We start from the raw sequence: 16,377 nt of genomic DNA, 5'->3' as shown, positions 1-16,377 counted from the left end.
TCTCGGTGGCTCGTGTCTACCATCGCCCTTGCCTACGAGCTCAACCACAGAGATCCTCCACAGGGACTTAAAGCCCATTCCACCCGGGCTGTTGCCTCATCCACTGCCTTACTTCGTGGCGTCGACCTGCCCGACATCTGCCGGTCCGCTACGTGGTCTAATGCCTCTACCTTCATAACCCACTACAGATTGGACGTGAGGGCAAAAGAGGAGACCAAATTCGGGAGGGCAGTGCTAGCATCGGCTCTTCAGTGACAGCCCACCATCCGGTTAGTAAGCGTGCTAATCACCCTTTGTGTGCATTCACAGAAGACCACGATGAAGAAAGAAAGGTTACTTACCTGTAACGATGGTTCTTCAAGTGGTCATTCTGTGAATTCACACAATCCCGCCCGGCCTCCCCTCTGTCTGTCTGTCACTGGCGTCTCTCTGACTCGAGGGCCTATGGCGGACAAATGGAACTGAGGGACGGTTAGGCTGGGCGTGCGCAGTAGGGGTAGTCCTAAACATTGTTACTTTTCTCTTGCAGCTAGAAAACGTTCCGAGAGGCCCAACGCTGGCGCTGGTATTAACCCTTTGTGTGAATTCACAGAATGACCACTTGAAGAACCATCGTTACAGGTAAGTAACCTTTCTTTATTCATACTTTGATTAGGACCATTGAAAGGAATGGAGTTTGTAACAACAAAACACAGATCACTTGTATCAGTGGATGTACTCTTCCTTGGACTGAATTTGTATTTTGCCCTGAGAAGTCAAGCTGTCACTCAAGACCTAGCTAAGGGGCTATAGAATTAGGCAGAAGGCCTGTTTCACTAGTGGGATATCAGATACACTGTCACCATACTGGACATATGGGTGGAACACTCTGCTGTATTGGTGAAGATACCCTGAAAGAGCCTTGGTGCCCTTAGACTACAGTGTTCTGGAGTACAGCGCTCAGCGCTCCTGCCTAGCATAGCCAGCGGGAAGATACCAAGAGAGTAACCTCTGAAGGGCACCACGTTGGGGAAGCCTGCATTGGTGGACTGGTTGAAATGGGGAAAAGGTGTGAGTGTATCATGTGCCACCGTTACAGTTTTCCTTTGTCTTATTTATTTAGATGAAGAAACAGGAGCTGAAATCCTTGATCATTGACCTTAGCTTAAAGAACTCTATTGTGACCCAGTTTACAAGTTTTGTGGCAATTGAAAAAAGGGTATGTGTATCCACCAACTACTCTGTGCACACCAGCTTTTGCTTTAGAAAAACAAACTACAGACGAAAAAATTGTTGGTTGATTTACTAAATCCGCATTGGTTTGGTGGGCTTACTCTAGTGCAACTTACCATGTGAAGAAACAGGAATTTGGCCAATAAATCAGTTTCATGATTTCTCCTTAATTGTACAATGTGAACTAATTAGTTTTTTAAATAATTTAATGCTGATGAACTGTTCTCAAAGCGAATATTTACAAGCTCTGAAACCTCTATATTCCTAGTTTTGTTACTTCCCAGGGAACCAGTCAAATTACTTGCCTCTTAGGAATTCATTTTGGTTCCTTGTAAGGAATGTGTAACTGGTTTTTTTTTTGGCAAGGTAATTGTGACTGGGATGTAGTGTCTCAATATGGAGTGTGGACATGCCAGCATCATACAGATTGCCAGTCAACTCTGTGTTTGCTGAGAAATACTAAGACATTTATTGACATATTGGCTTTTGGAATGCACTGGTTTCTTCAGACAAAGAAAAAAGGAGAAATAGAGGCAGAATGTGAGGTATAGAATCAGGCAGAGTTTATGTGTCACTGGAAGATGCAAAGCCATCTTAAATCAGTTGCATGCTTCTGTTATTTGTGAAGGGGGGGTTACTTCATAGATTTTTTTTGCCCTTTCACATGAGTTCTTGGGTCCCTTGTTCCCTTGAAGCTTAGATGTGTATTACCTTAGTCTCGAATTTTCAGCCATGCCTTTTTCTGTGTTGTAATTCTGAATGGTTTTTACTCAGGATACAAAGGATGACCAGACTGCTGATACGTTGAATGTTTTGGAACTGGTAGCCAATGAGGATGTAGACATCTTACCCTATATTCAATATACACAACCAACACCAAGTGAAAATGTATGTAACTTACACTATCTACCTTCTTTCCTTTCTTCTGTGCTACATGGCAGGGTGCTTGCTTCTTTTAATAATATTTACTCCCAAAAGCCCAGTGTAGGGGATAAAATGTTAGTATACAGCTCAGGACACATGGGTTCAAATCATGAACCAACTGTTGAAACTTGTTTGGAGATAGTGGTAAACCATTCCCTGAACATCTCATGAGCCTCAAAAATTCTATTGTTTCAGGATAATTTGGAAGTGACTTGAAGGCACATAACAACTCCCATTGTAAAGGCAAGGTTGTAGTGGAATGCTTGTTTGTCTAAAACGACTGTTGTTCTATGCAGATTTTTTTGTCATTCTCTGTGTTTCAGAAAATTCAGCTTTGCATGGGGGAATGTGATTGGTTGGGAAGTTAAGCAAACAGAGAAGAATTCTTCCTTTACTTTTACTTTACTTTATTTAGACTTATACCCCGCCCCTCTAGACAAAGTCTACTCGGGGCGGCTTACATAAATGATAAAATATAATAGAATAACATTATTCTTTTAATAAATTCCTTATTTCTAGACACGGAAACAAGCCAAAAGAAATAGAAGGAAAGGAGATAAAGGGGATTAGCAAAAGAAAACATAGCTATTATTGGGAGATGAGGACAAAGAAATCAGAAATTAGACAAAGGAACCTGTCTTGCACATAAAACATATATACAGCTTTGTTGGTAAAGTGAAGATAACATATTTTGTCCAGCTGTTATAATATTAATAGATGCGGGGATTGGCTATTGTGTGAGTGTGGTCTGTGGGTCTGTTGAGAGATGACAGTTGAGTCAAGTGTGTGCGTATATGTGTTCTTTTAGTGAAGCCAAAGGAGTTAAGGAAATAGTATGTTGTATAAATAGCACCTGGAGCTAGAAGACACTAATTGGGTGACACAGATAAATGCAATCCCAGGCTGTTTGGGTAGTTTGGAACTGCCTGCCTGCCTGCCTATCTCTCTCTCTCTCTCTCTGACAAATATATTCTCCATCCATGGGAGGTTTTAATTGTACAAACAGATGTGCTGGGTCCACTGGTAAACCATCTTTTATTCATGCTGCTTAGATGGACCACTTTGTCAGGCTGATTTCAGATTAAAATAGTCATATGTCTGCATTCAGTATGTTTGCGTAATTGGTTGTCAGACACCAAGTCTTCCGGTCACAATTGGCAAACAGGTAGGAGGTGATCCCTGCTCCTCTCACCAAAACATTATAAGAACAGTTCTGCTGGATCAGATCAATGGTCCATGTTGGGCAACCAGATGTGTGTGAATTCCATAAACAGAATGTGAAGGCAATAATATCCTGATGTTGTTCCCCAGTGCCATAATCAACAGCAAGAGGATATTATTTGTAACAGTTTCATGAAATTTATTTGCTGAACTCCCAGGACCCCCCAGGCAGTTGGGCTCCTGGCTAGGCAAATCTGGGAGCCAGAAGCAGTTTTTCCAAGGTCTGCTAATTCTTCTGTGATCTGAAGTTTGCATATATTGATATCCTTCTCAGCCACAATTTTGGGTGAACCATTTTAAAATAATATAAGTTAATGTTCATCACCATATATGGTGGAAGTGAGTTACATACAGTTCAACAACACTGTGTGTGAAGAGGTGACTCCTACATCCAGAGTTCTTAGAAGTACAGTGTTGCCTTGATTTACGACCATAATCCATTCCAGAAGATAGATGCAAGTTGAAATGGTCATAAGTCGAAGCACCATTTCCCATTGAAATGCATGGGAACGCGATTAATACGTTCAAGCATTTAAAAAAAACCCTCCCCCCCCAAAAAATAAATAAAACACTGCAAGCTTACCTTACCAGTCCAAAGCCTCCTTTGATCGCACTCACTCCCCAGCGGGGCTGGCCATGGCAGAGGGTGAGGATGGGCGAGCATCTGGAGCATCCTGGCCAGGCTCAGCCTCCCAGCACTGGGGAGCCCGTCGGGAGGCAAACAGCCCCCACGGGGCCAAGCACTGAGCGCAGCCCTGCCAGGAAGGAGGAGGCGGTGGCGCAGGAGGACCCTTCCTCCTGGAGCCAGGATCGGGGCCCTTTCCACCTCCGCACTGAGGCTGAGGACCAGGATCTCACCATTACTAGGTGCAGTAACGCCCCACCTCCCCCTGCCACTGCATCCCTTTCCCTAACTGTTGGGGCGAAAGAGCTACAGAGAAGCAGCCTCTTCTCCACCAATGGTTTGAATTTCCAGCCTTTCCCCCCTGCCTTTCCTGGTCGCAAGTTGAAGCTCTGGCCACAAGTCGAAGCAAAATTTTGCAGCCGGAGCTGGTCGTATGTCGAAATGGTCGTAAGTAGGGACGTACGTACGTCGAGACACCACTGTAACATTTTTAGAATATAGGTCCAAGGCGCCCTCAAACATCACTTTCAGGGTACCAACCAGGTCAGTTCAACATTCTCTAGGCAAGTCCTGCACTAACCTGCATGTCCCTGCTTTAGAAGCCACTTCCACTCCTCAAGGAAACAAAACAAAAGCACCCAAAAGGGGTGGTCCCTTCTGCGTCAAGCCTGATTAAAAAAAACTAAAATGAAAGATGCACCATTGCAGACGTTAATGGAATTTTTGCTGGCTCTTAACAGAACAGAACATTGCCAGAGATTCCACCTCCCCCAGTAAGTAGAAAGAATGCTAGGTGTGTATGCCCTGAGGCTTGCATGTATTCCCAAAATAAATTGTCTGAGATGGCTACACTTTTGAGCTGCTTTGGGAGAGATGCCATATGACAGCAATCCCAGGGATCTTTTTCAAATGCTGTGCAACTCTGTTGAAGGCATATTTAAACATTCAGGAGTTTATTTATTTATTTATTTATATTATCTTTATGTCACCTTTCTCCCTATATGGGATCCAGGGTAGCTTACAAGATATACAACTAAAAAACAAGCACAGTTTTAAAAATGCCTTGATAGGTATAGGTATATATGCGTGTGTGTATGTATGTGCCCGTGCTCACACATATATATTATATATATAAAATTAAAAACAATTAACCCTATAATAAGATTTAAAACAACTAGATTAAAAAATTTAAAGCATTCAAAACTCTGTAAATTAAAAACCTGCATTTCTGAGACAACACACTGCTTAAAAGCCTGGCTGAAGAGGAAGATGTTTGCTTGACGATGGAAGGACAAGACGGGGTGCCAGCCTAACTTCTTATGGCAGTGCATTCCAAAGCCTGGGAGCAGCCACTGAGAAGGCCCTCTCTTGTGTCCTTAACAAACAAGCTTGGGAAGGTGGCAGAACTGAGTGAAATGCCTCCCCAGATCTTAAAAGCTGAGAGGGCTTATATGGGGTACTCAAGATGTTTAGTTTGTGAGGATTATTTCTAGCAGAGTTCTCCACAATTACAAATTAAGACATAGGGCGGGGGAGACGAACCATATGTGAACTCAATCTGAGGGGTTTTTTCTCTCTCTCTCTCTCCCTCCCTCTCTTCTCTCCCCCTCTATCGCTCCCTTTCGCTCGCTCTCCAGGTTCCTAAGGATTCCTTTGTTAGCACCAAATTTGAACATGCCTCCATTGGCTTTGACGCTGTAGCTCATTACACCGATGAGAGTTTCCCTCCTCTGCCACCTCCTGCTGGTTCTCCTTTTGCAGCAGAAAACAAATTCGTTGCACCAGTGTTTGGCCAGACATTTTCATCATCAACAACTGGCTTGTTTGGTCTTCAGTCCAGTTCAGATGTTCAGGTAATGCCCCAAACCTCTAAATTAGGGATGGTGGATACTGTCCCCACTTTCACCCTACTGGTGAAAGGTTCTGAAGACAATACTAGTGGATGAGAGCCATGTGTTGTATCATGAACAGAGTGAAAGACTAGACCTCAGGAGACCAGGGTTTAATTGTCCACTCAGCCATGGAATGTCACCAATCCATACGTATATCACATACCTTGAAACCCCTATTAGGGTTGGTGTAGGTTGGATGCAAGGTGCAGACCCTTGCTTTGGCAGATCCAATCCTTTATATTATCTTCCCCGAGAGTCAGAGAAAGGTACCACTAGGTGACTTCAATTGACAGCAAACTGTCCTTCTGTATCTCTCCAAGATGTAGGAACTATGTCTCTGGCTTTTTCCTTTGTACAAAGCCATGTCTCAGAGCTTTGAAAAGTCCTCTGAGGTGGCTACAGTTTTGAGCCGCTTTGGGAGACAGGCTGTATGACAGAAATCTCAGGGATCATTTTCAAATGCTATACAACTCTGTTGAAGCCATACTTAAATATTCAGGAATTTGTGGGGTTTGTTTTTAGTAGCCATTTCCACAATTATACAGTGGTGCCTCGCTTAACGATGTTAATTGGTTGGATTAAAAAATCATTATGTGAAAGCATCGTTAAGTGAAACACCATTTCCCATAAGAACGCATTGAAAACTGGTTAATCCGTTCCAATTGGAACGGATTGCCGTCCTTAAGCGAAAATCGCCATAGGAAACATCGTTGAGCGAAACGCAGTTCCCCAATTGAAATGCATTGAAGCCGACTCAATGCATTTGAATGGCTTTCCGATGTGGAAAATTCCTAAAAGAAACCCATCGGTAAGCGAATTCTTCATTAAGTGAGGCAATCGTTAAGCGAGGCACCACTGTACTTGACAACGGGGGGGGAATGAACTACAGTACATGTGAACCCAATCAGAGTCTAAGACAAGATATGTTTTTACTTCACAGATCCCTGAGGAGTCCTCTGCTAGCATCAAATTTAAACCTGCCCCCTTTGGCTTTGGCACTGCAGCTCCTGTCATCAGTCAGAGTGCCCCTCCTCCACCACCTCCTGCTGGTTCTCTTTTTGCAAGAAAGAGCAAATTTGTTGCACCACTGTTTGGCCAGACATTTTCATCATCAACACCTGGCTTGTTCGGTCTTCAGTCCAGTTCAGCTGTTCAGGTAATGCCCCAAACCTCTAGTTTAGGGATGGCGGATACTGTCACCACTTTCTTGACTGGTGAGAGGTTCTGAAGACGATGCTAGTCGTTGAGAGCCAGTGTTGTATCATGAATAGAGTGAAGGACTAGACCTCAGGAGACCAGGGTTTAATTGTCCACTCAGCCGTGGAATGTCACTGGAGGCTGGCGAAGGAAATACCACTCTATACATATCTGACATACCTTGAAACCCCTGTTAGGGTTGGTATAAGTTAGATGTAACATAACCTAGTGCAAAGGATTTTGGGTACATTGGCGTTTTAAATTTTTTTTCTTCCTTTTAGAAGTAGAGAAGAAGAGCATAAGGGAAGCAAGTAGGAGACCCTTGCCTTGGCAGATCCATTCCTTTATATTTTCTTCCTAGAAAGTCAGAGAACAATACCACTAGGTGACTTCAGTTGACAGCAAACTGTTCTTCTGTATCTCTCCTTGACCTCAGGACTATTTCTCTGGCTTCGTCATATACACAGAGTCATACATGAGATCTTGGAAGAAATAGTTTCTTAACCTACAACTCCAGAATCCCTCAGCCAGCATGATCATTGGCTTTGATAGCCCAGAGATTCTGGGACTTTCAGTCTTAATTAAAATTAACTGTCCCAAATTCTGCATATATCTGCTCTAAATCTCTGTCCAGTTTTTCCACAGTATCCTTAATGTTAGACATCTGTGTCATGCCCTCTGTTAATCTTTTCTCAACCGAAAAATTCCCAACTGTTGTGAGCTTTCCTTAGAGGAGTTTGAAAGCTTCTTTTTCTGCTTTTGCTTCACTTCCTCAGTTTGCTATTTTTCAGACCTAAGAAGGTGATAGATACTAGCTACAGCTATTTTATATAAGCTGTATTTAGTAAATGTGGTTCAACATTGTCTTGTTTGAAACCAAGCATTGTTAATTATTAACACAGTTTAATATTTATCACAGTGTGTGTGTTATTTGAAGGTTTGTTCATTCTCTTTCTACCGTCACGGCCCCCAAAGCAATTTATCATAAAATACTCAAGAAGAAATAAAATAAAAAAATCAAGCCAATAGAAATCATTCCAAAGCAGGTTGAAGCATTTTAAATGAGATTAGAACCCATGTATGCTTGTCTTACACTTTCGGAAAGATAAATCCCTTTAGCAAAATTCTCCATAGTTAGAAGTGTTTTCGTTACATTTTATGATTCCTGCTTAGTGTAGAAACTAGCATTTCACCAGGAAAAAAGAAAACCTATAAGCTCTAACCCCTAGGAATATAAATAGTTGAGGCTCTACTATAGAGGTTAATGGAATTTTTGCTGGATCTTATCAGAACAGAACATTGCCAGAAATCCCACCTCTCCCAGTAAGTAGAAAGAATACTAGGTGTTTATGAGCTCAGGCTTGCATTTATTCCCAGAATAAAGCCTCTGAGGTAGCTACAGTTTTGAGCCACTTTAGGAGAGACACCATATGACAGAAATCTCCAGGATCTTTTTCAAATGATATGCAACTTTGTTGAAAGCATACTTAAATATTCAGGAATTTGTGGGGGCTGTTTTTAGTAGCCATTTCCACAATTATACTCAATAACATGTGGGGGGGGGGGAATGAATTACATGTGAACCCAATCTGAGTCTAAGACAAGGCATGTTTTTACTCCACAGATCCCTGAGGATTCCTCTGCTAGCATCAAGTTTAAACCTGCCTCCTTTGGCTTTGGCGCTGCAGCTCCTGTCGTCAGTCAGAGTGCCCCTCCTCCGCCACCTCCTGCTGGTTCTCCTCTTGCAGCAAAGAGCAAATTTGTTGCACCAGTGTTTGACCAGACATTTTCATCATCAACAACTGGCTTGTTCGGTCTTCAGTCCAGTTCAGATGTTCAGGTAATGCCCCAAACCTCTAGTTTAGGAATGATGGATGCTATCCCCACTTTCTTGACTGGTGAGAGGTTTTGAAGACAGTATTGATGGTTGAGAGCCAGTGTGGTCCCTTAGAGTGAGAGACTAGGGCTCAAGAGATCAGGGTTTACTCCCAGCTCCTACAGCAGGCTATCACAAACATGGAAATGGCAGTTTGGACATTTTTTTTAAAAAAGTAAACAGGTATTGCCTAGACACGCACTTCCAGGTTTATGGGTTTGAGCTTTGCCGATACCACCTCCTGCAAACTCCCCCTTGAAAACTGTCACTTTTGGTGGTCTGCAGGAGCAGAAATAAGTTTTTTACAGTTAAAACCAACTATTGTGGAAACAGTGCGTATGTGAATTCAGTTTGGGTCTAAAATATATTTTTTTTTAATTTCACAGTTACCTTGGGATGCCGTAAGCGATGATGAGTCTGAAGTTGGTTCCTCTGGCTCATATTGGCCAGGAGGCAAGATCAGTGCTCAAGGTGCAGAGTTGTTCCGTTCCCCTTCTCTTTTTCCCCACTGCACCACAGTTCTTCATCAGAAACATTTGAAACCATCAGCTGGCCTGTTTGATGCCAAGCAGTCTGATTTACAGACAATGCTCCAAACCTTTACTTTGGGGTCACCCAGAACACCTGAAATGGCTTTAGAGGGATGGCAGAGCCACACAGACCCACTTCCATCTACAGTTCTTGCACCAGATGAAGAACAAGTTATTCCTGAGCATCCTCCTGCAGCTGTGGAAGAAGAGGGGTCCTCAGTGCAGCTCACTGAAAAATTTCTAGCATGTCATTTAAAGCAGAAGACAGTGGAAGATGAAGAAATAGCAAATGAAATTTCAGAGGTTAGTCAGAATATCTTCCCTCTCTTGTATATTCTGTAGGTAGATCTCAGAAAAATTCACAGATAGTAAATCATGATTATTATCTTGATTGTCTAAAAGAAGTTTTATTCTTAATGTAGTTTCCCTTTTGAATAATTTGGGATCATGAATTTCGCTAGGTGTATAGAATAATATTCTTACTCTTGTCTAAAGGGGAGTGGAAGAAGTCCTAAGCAGAGATAGTATCCGTCAAGAGTCTGGGAACCAGAGCTATTGATGAGCATAGGATTTTTCCTCCTGTTCTCACTCTGTCACCCCCCCCCCCCAAATGACCAGTTATCCCTTTCAAAAAGCTGCTTTTCCAGCCTTACAACATCAGCTTTAATGATACAGGACTTGGAAAAGGCTTTTGGGAAAGGGTCGTATCTCTTCGAATCGCTCATACCACGTTGTAGTTGACCCATGAGGATTCAAAGAGTTGCCGTATAAAAATTAATTAATTTACTAACCTTTGCTGTTGCCACAGGATTGAGCAATTGTTAATGCAGGCCAGTTCTAATAGGGCAGAATTTCCCTCCCCTCAAGAAACAGCTCTGGAGAAAATACTGTGTTGTAGACGTTTGCCTCTTTCTTTCAAGGGTATTTGTGGGAGCTTTAAGAAGCAGCTTAAGAAAAAAAAACTACTGTCGCTGAGTACAGTAACAGTCAGTGCACAGAAGCCACCACAGACTATACCTTGGCGTCAACTCTTTAATCTTCAGAATCAGGTAACGAAAGTTTATTTTCTATACCAGTTTTAAGAGAGAGAAAAATACATTAAATATGGCTTCCTACTTTACAGAAGAAGCCTAAGAGTACAGTTCCTCTTGTACCATAGGAGGAAAGGTTGCCATTTTTATTTCAATTGTGTGGAAAAATTATTTAGTGAAAAAAGCCAATTTAATGTAATGTGATAATAAAAATAGTCCCTGTCTTCTTCTTGTCTGTCAGAGGTATAAATTCAATATTATGACATTTAGCCGTCTGACACTTGGCTAAGGAGAACCTGCAGATGCATACTGGAGGGGTTTTAGTTTCTCAAAAACATTAATGACCTTAATTAATTAAAATGTGTCTGAATGTTTGGAATGTATGGTACTGTTTTAGATTACTAGACAGTGGACTTCCCTAACTAGAGTGTGGGTATACATTTGATAGCAACAGTGGGGTATAGCCTTTCTCCCATTTTCTGGCTGACACAAGATCCCACAACTACTTCTGTAGAATTGATGTGTAAATTTGTTGAGTAAAGGTCCCATCGAAATCACCAAGAGAAGTTGGCCATGACTTACAGTAAATCCCATTTATTTCAGTGAGAACCAAATTCAAGCAAGTGAAAATGTTTGTCTTCCCCCATTGTTTTGACAGAATTAGGATGGCACATTAGTGTCTCTTCTGTACTGCCCACTAACAAAAGGGATGGGGGTGGCATGCAGGGGGTGGCTCAGTAAAGGTCCCTGTACCGGGAAGGTTGTGGCTGGTAGTATCAGGTGTGACAGCTTGAGATTGGAGAATGGCTGTTTCCCCCAAACAGACCTGATCCAGGAATTTTGTTGATCTTGGAACTGGTGTAGCAAATTTTCCCCTTTATTTTACTACCTATGCCCAAAGCAAATATATGAGACATATCTCTTAGGAGGCCATTCCGTATCACCATCCTGGATGCCACAGCTCTGCCTAAATCACTCTTATTTCAGATAATGGCAATACCCAAAGGAGAGCCTCTGAAATGATCAGATTTCCCAAAATGAAATTGTGGCTCGTTTTTCTTGTAAAAATAAAGAACAATCCAAAGGAGCTGCAAGATCCAGCCAACGGTTGCACAAAGAGATTTCCCTCTAGTTTATTTTGAGAAATGTATTTTATTTTACAGGACGGATTTTGGGAGTTAACCCCTGAGCTTGGAAGCCTTTTGGACTTTGACATTGATCATTTAGTTAACGTCACACTGGCAAAAAAGGGAATTCAGTCACTTGGTAAATCCCATTATTCTTATTGTTAGTAATGTCAGCAATAGTACTATCAACACTGTTAATTCAGTATATTCACCACCTTTCTTCAGTTTGCCACCATATTTATCAGTTTCTAGTAATGATTTCCTATTTTTTTTTCCTTTGCTTTAAAGTTGTAACCAAACTTTTTCAGTTTTGCAAGACTGAAAAAGTGAATGACAAGTCTCCTGTCTTTTAAGTTTGATTCCCCACTTGGTCACTTCCAGCTCTGCAGGTCTAAAATTACTATTATTAAGTTTCCTGGAAAAGAATATTTCTAGTGGGCATTTCTGATTGAACCAAATACTTTAATACGAGGATTTGGATACAGAAGGGTTGCCTTGGGGATCAATTTTGATAAACAGTGCTAATATGTACCTCAGCCATGCTAAGTATTTAGCGCAGATTAATTAATTAATAACTTTTCTGACTCCTGGAAAAGCCTTCAGCTTTGGGAGGAGGAGCTCAGTCAGGAGCTCTATGGAGCTTTGAGGAGCTAAATCACCTCTAAGCCTCATTCTGTCTTCTCATTGTGTTAGTTTTTGTCAAATTAAAGAAAATACAAAAACTTAAAAACAGAAAAAGCATAGAAATTAAAACAGTTACAGTGTATCAAAGAAGTGAATACACTCCCTCACATTTCATAAATATTTTAGCATATCTTTTCATGTGACAACACTGAAGAAATGACACTTGGCTACAATGTAAAGCAGTGAGTATACAGCTTGTATAACAGTGTAAATGTGCTGTCCCCTCAAAATAACCCAACACACAGCCATTAATGTCTAAACTGCTGGCAACAAAAGTGAGTACACCCCTAAGTGACAATGTCCAAGCTGGGCACAAAGTGTCAATATTTTGTGTGGCTACCATTATTTTCCAGCACTGCCTTAACCCTTTTGGGCATATAATTCACCAGAGCTTCACAGGTTGCCACTGGAGTCCTCTTCCACTCCTCCATGACGACATCACAGAGCTGGTGAATGTTAGAGAACTTGCGCACCTCCACCTTCTGTTTCAGGATGCCCCACAAGTGTTCAATAGGGTTTAGGTCTGGAGAGATGCTTGGCCAGTCCATCACCTTTACCCTCAGCTTCTTTAGCAAGGCAGTGGTCATTTTGGAGGTGTGTTTGGGGTCATTATGTTGGAATACTGCCCTGTGGCCCAGTCTCCAAACGGAGGGGATCATGCTCTGCTTCAGTATGTCACAGTACATGTTGGCATTCATGGTTCCCTCAATGAACTGTAGCTCCCCAGTGCTGGCAGCACTCATGCAGCCCCACACCATGACACCATGCTTGACTGAAGGCACAACACACTTGTCTTTGTACTCCTCACCTGGTTGCCGCCACACATGCTTGACACCATCTGAGTAAAGTTTATCCTGGTCTCACCGGACCACAGGACATGGATCCAGAAATCTATGTCCTTAGTCTGCTTGTCTGCAGCAAACTGTATGTGGGCTTTCTTATGCATCATCATTAGAAGAGGCTTCCTTCTGGGACGACAGTGCCGGAGACCAGTTTGATGCAGTGTTCAGTGTATGGTCTGAACACTGACAGGCTGACCCCCCCCCCCCCACCGCTTCAGCCTCTGCAGCAATGCTAGCAGCACTCATATGTCCTTTTCCCAAAGCCAGCCTCTGGAGATGACACTGAGCATAGGCATTCAACTTCTTTGGCTGACCATGGCGAGGCCTCTTCTGAGTGGAACCTGTCCTGTTAAACTGCTGTATGCTCTTGGCCACCTTGTGGCAGCTTAGTTTCAGGATTTTGGCAATCTTCTTATAGCCTAGGGCAGCGATGGCAAACCTATGGCACGCATGCCACAGCTGGCATGCGGAGCCCTTTCTGCCAGCTCGCTACTCTCCCCCCCCGTGCAGCCAAACCTGAGAAGGTGGCTGCAGCCATGGCGCTGGGGCTTCATCAGGTGGATCCAGAACAGCTGGTGCTGGCAGTGGATCTTAAGTGGGGTCTCAAGGCACCTCTGTGCCGGGATTTCCCCTTCCACGCCACTTCCAGTTCCGCTCTGGCAGCACATCACTCACTGTTTCTTTTTTTCTTTTCTTTTTTTTTCAGTTTCGGCATGCAAGCCCAAAAAAGGTTTGCTGCCACTGGCCTAGGGCATCTTTATGTAGAGCAACAATTCATTTTTTCAGATCCTCAGGTAGTTCATTACTGTGAGGTGCAATGTGGAATTTCCAGTCACCAGTCTGAATGAGTGAGAGCGATAACACCTGCTTCCCTTCATACCTGAGACTTATGACACTAATGGGTCTCATGACACCAGGGAGGGAAAACAGCTACTTGGGCCCTTTTTGGACATTGTCACTCGCCCACGTTGTCACATGAAAAGATATACTAAAATATTTATGAAATGTGAGGGAGTGTACTCCTCTGATATACTGCAAGTGGTCTAAGGGTATATATGATTGTTAAGAATGCACAGGTTTTTTATGCAAAGGTACTTTAATGCTTTTGATTGTATTGTTTATTTGTATTTTCTGTTCTGTTAAATTGTACTTTAATTATGTTGTTTGTGTTTCTTGTAAACTGCCCAGAGTGGCCTTCAGTCAGCTGGGCAGCAAAATAAATAAATAAATAAATAAATAAATAAATAAATAAATAAATAAATAAATAAATAAATAAATAAATAAATAAATAAATAAATAAATAAATAAATGCATCCACAAGATAGTGTACTCAGGTAGATTTTCAGAATACTTATTTCCTGTAAAACTGACAGAGGGAGATAAGTGTGACAATCTCAAAAATAGAAAAATTGGTGGAGTTGTTGGTGAACAAAGATTTTGATTCACAATAATGTTCAACTAATTAAAAAAATAAAAGTGTTCTGTACTCAGATAAACAATTCTACTGTCTGAACAATCACTATTTGACAACAATTATACATTGCTACCTCATAATTACAGCTTTTCTAACTAGAACAATTAAGAATGAACTTATAAAAAAACTGACTGGAATCCTCTTGTTTGTATAAGTTTGTGTAACTTATTGTGGTTAATTGCTGGTAAATGATGAAGTCCCAGGACACATCTTGTTTACACAGTAGGATGCACAATGAAATGTACAACCAAACTGAGATGCACCCTGGCACTTCATCAATTGGCCACAATTAGCAAAGCAAGTTACACAAGACTTTCCACAATCAATAGCCTCTGACCATGAACTATATATTGCTTCAAGTAGTATCAAGTTTGAAGTACTGTTCTTCCCCCCTTCCCCATTTCCAGGACCAAAGGGAAAGGAGAAGCTCTTGCGGTTGATAGCCACACTCCTGGTGCTGCAAGTTGTACGTTTCAAGAAATTGGAAGGCCTAGTCTTCAAATATTTAACAAAACTGAATGATTCTCCACTTTCATGGTATGTTTTTGAAACAAAGTTAAAACTCCATTGCCATCAGTGGATCTGCCCTAAATATGGATCTAATCTGTTGTTAAGAATTTTTTTCCTAGTATTCAGCTGAAATCTTCTCTTCTGTAACCTTAAGCCCATTAAATCTACTTTTTTGTTAACTGTAAATCCATTCTGTGGAACAGAAAACAGTCTTTGCTGCTTGACTTTGTAATCAACTTGCTGTTTGCCAATCAATATGATAATCCTCCTTTCTCTTCACTATTCACAGGGTATATTATCCAGTAAACAAAGCAGCTGAATGGGCAAGGAAAACTGACCGAGAATTTCCAGCTATTTGCCAACGTCTTGAACTTGGGAAAGACTGGGATTCTGCCACGAAGAAGTTGCTTGGTATTGAGTAACTGGACAAAAACTAGGAAAATGACACACTCATCTATTTTCATATATATAAAGCAATATCTTTTTCTTATCTGTTATCATATGGCATTGTGAAGATTGTAATGCCTTTATTCTTTAATTTGTTTTTATTTGTTAGCTGTCCAGAGTACTATTTTTTAATGGAGGCATGAGATTAGAGTGTATAAAATCAATATTCCACATAGCTGCCAAAAAAGTACGAGTGTATGAATCATCCAGAAACACAGGCCTAAGTCCAATTTTTACTCCCAACTAGATGAGACCTGTTGAATTAATTATATATGTAAGTCAATAGTTTTGTAAATGCCATTGTTTCAAATTAAGATGAATAATTTGGACTTAATCTCTCAGTCTAATCTGTAGTATTTCTCTCCACATTTAAGTATAATTTCATCACGCTTGCACAAATATTCCTGTCAAATACCAGAAGAATAACAATGATTTTGATTTCTGTTTCATAAGCATGTAATGAAACAGTTTTCTTTCTTTCTGTGTGCACATGGACTATACTACATTTAAAAATGCAAAAAAAGTTTCAATAAAGTAGATTCAAGAAAAATGTCTCAGGAAATTTGTGCTTTTTTTAGTAATGCTTTACATGGCTAGCCATATTTTGTAAAGTTGTTGATATGCAGGACTATACCAAAAGAAAAGGGAGGTATGGAACTGCATTAATTCAACTAAAAAGAAACTTCGTACAATCAGTAATACAGCCTATAGTAACATATATATTTTATGTCAAATTCTAAAGAGAAGTAAAAAAGCTAACAAAGCTATACTCAAATCCATTTTGC

The 16,377-nt window shown here is 41.3% G+C and overlaps 1 protein-coding gene across 5 annotated transcripts in view; it reads left to right on the top strand.

Annotated features, from left to right (window-relative positions):
• PARP4 (poly(ADP-ribose) polymerase family member 4) overlaps positions 1-16,142 on the top strand; it is a 65,954-nt gene extending 49,812 nt beyond the window's left edge. For 4 of the 5 annotated variants that reach the window (XM_078390062.1, XM_072993680.2, XM_072993681.2 and 1 more), the window contains 10 exons: positions 1,103-1,198; positions 1,987-2,100; positions 5,620-5,835; positions 6,815-7,030; positions 8,696-8,911; positions 9,334-9,780; positions 10,398-10,526; positions 11,672-11,774; positions 15,043-15,172; positions 15,435-16,142. In XM_078390062.1, the coding sequence (XP_078246188.1) occupies positions 1,103-1,198; positions 1,987-2,100; positions 5,620-5,835; positions 6,815-7,030; positions 8,696-8,911; positions 9,334-9,780; positions 10,398-10,526; positions 11,672-11,774; positions 15,043-15,172; positions 15,435-15,567 (1,800 nt within the window). In that variant the 3' untranslated portion in view covers positions 15,568-16,142. The remainder of the gene's footprint in view (positions 1-1,102; positions 1,199-1,986; positions 2,101-5,619; positions 5,836-6,814; positions 7,031-8,695; positions 8,912-9,333; positions 9,781-10,397; positions 10,527-11,671; positions 11,775-15,042; positions 15,173-15,434) is intronic. The other variant, XM_078390061.1, reaches the window with a different exon arrangement.
• Positions 16,143-16,377: the final 235 nt, after the last annotated feature.

Source organism: Pogona vitticeps, chromosome 3 (assembly GCF_051106095.1).
Source record: "Pogona vitticeps strain Pit_001003342236 chromosome 3, PviZW2.1, whole genome shotgun sequence".
In the NCBI taxonomy this organism is placed as follows: Eukaryota; Metazoa; Chordata; class Lepidosauria; order Squamata; family Agamidae; genus Pogona; species Pogona vitticeps.
Note: the sequence above shows the minus strand (reverse complement) of the source record. Positions and strands in the feature narration are given on the sequence as shown.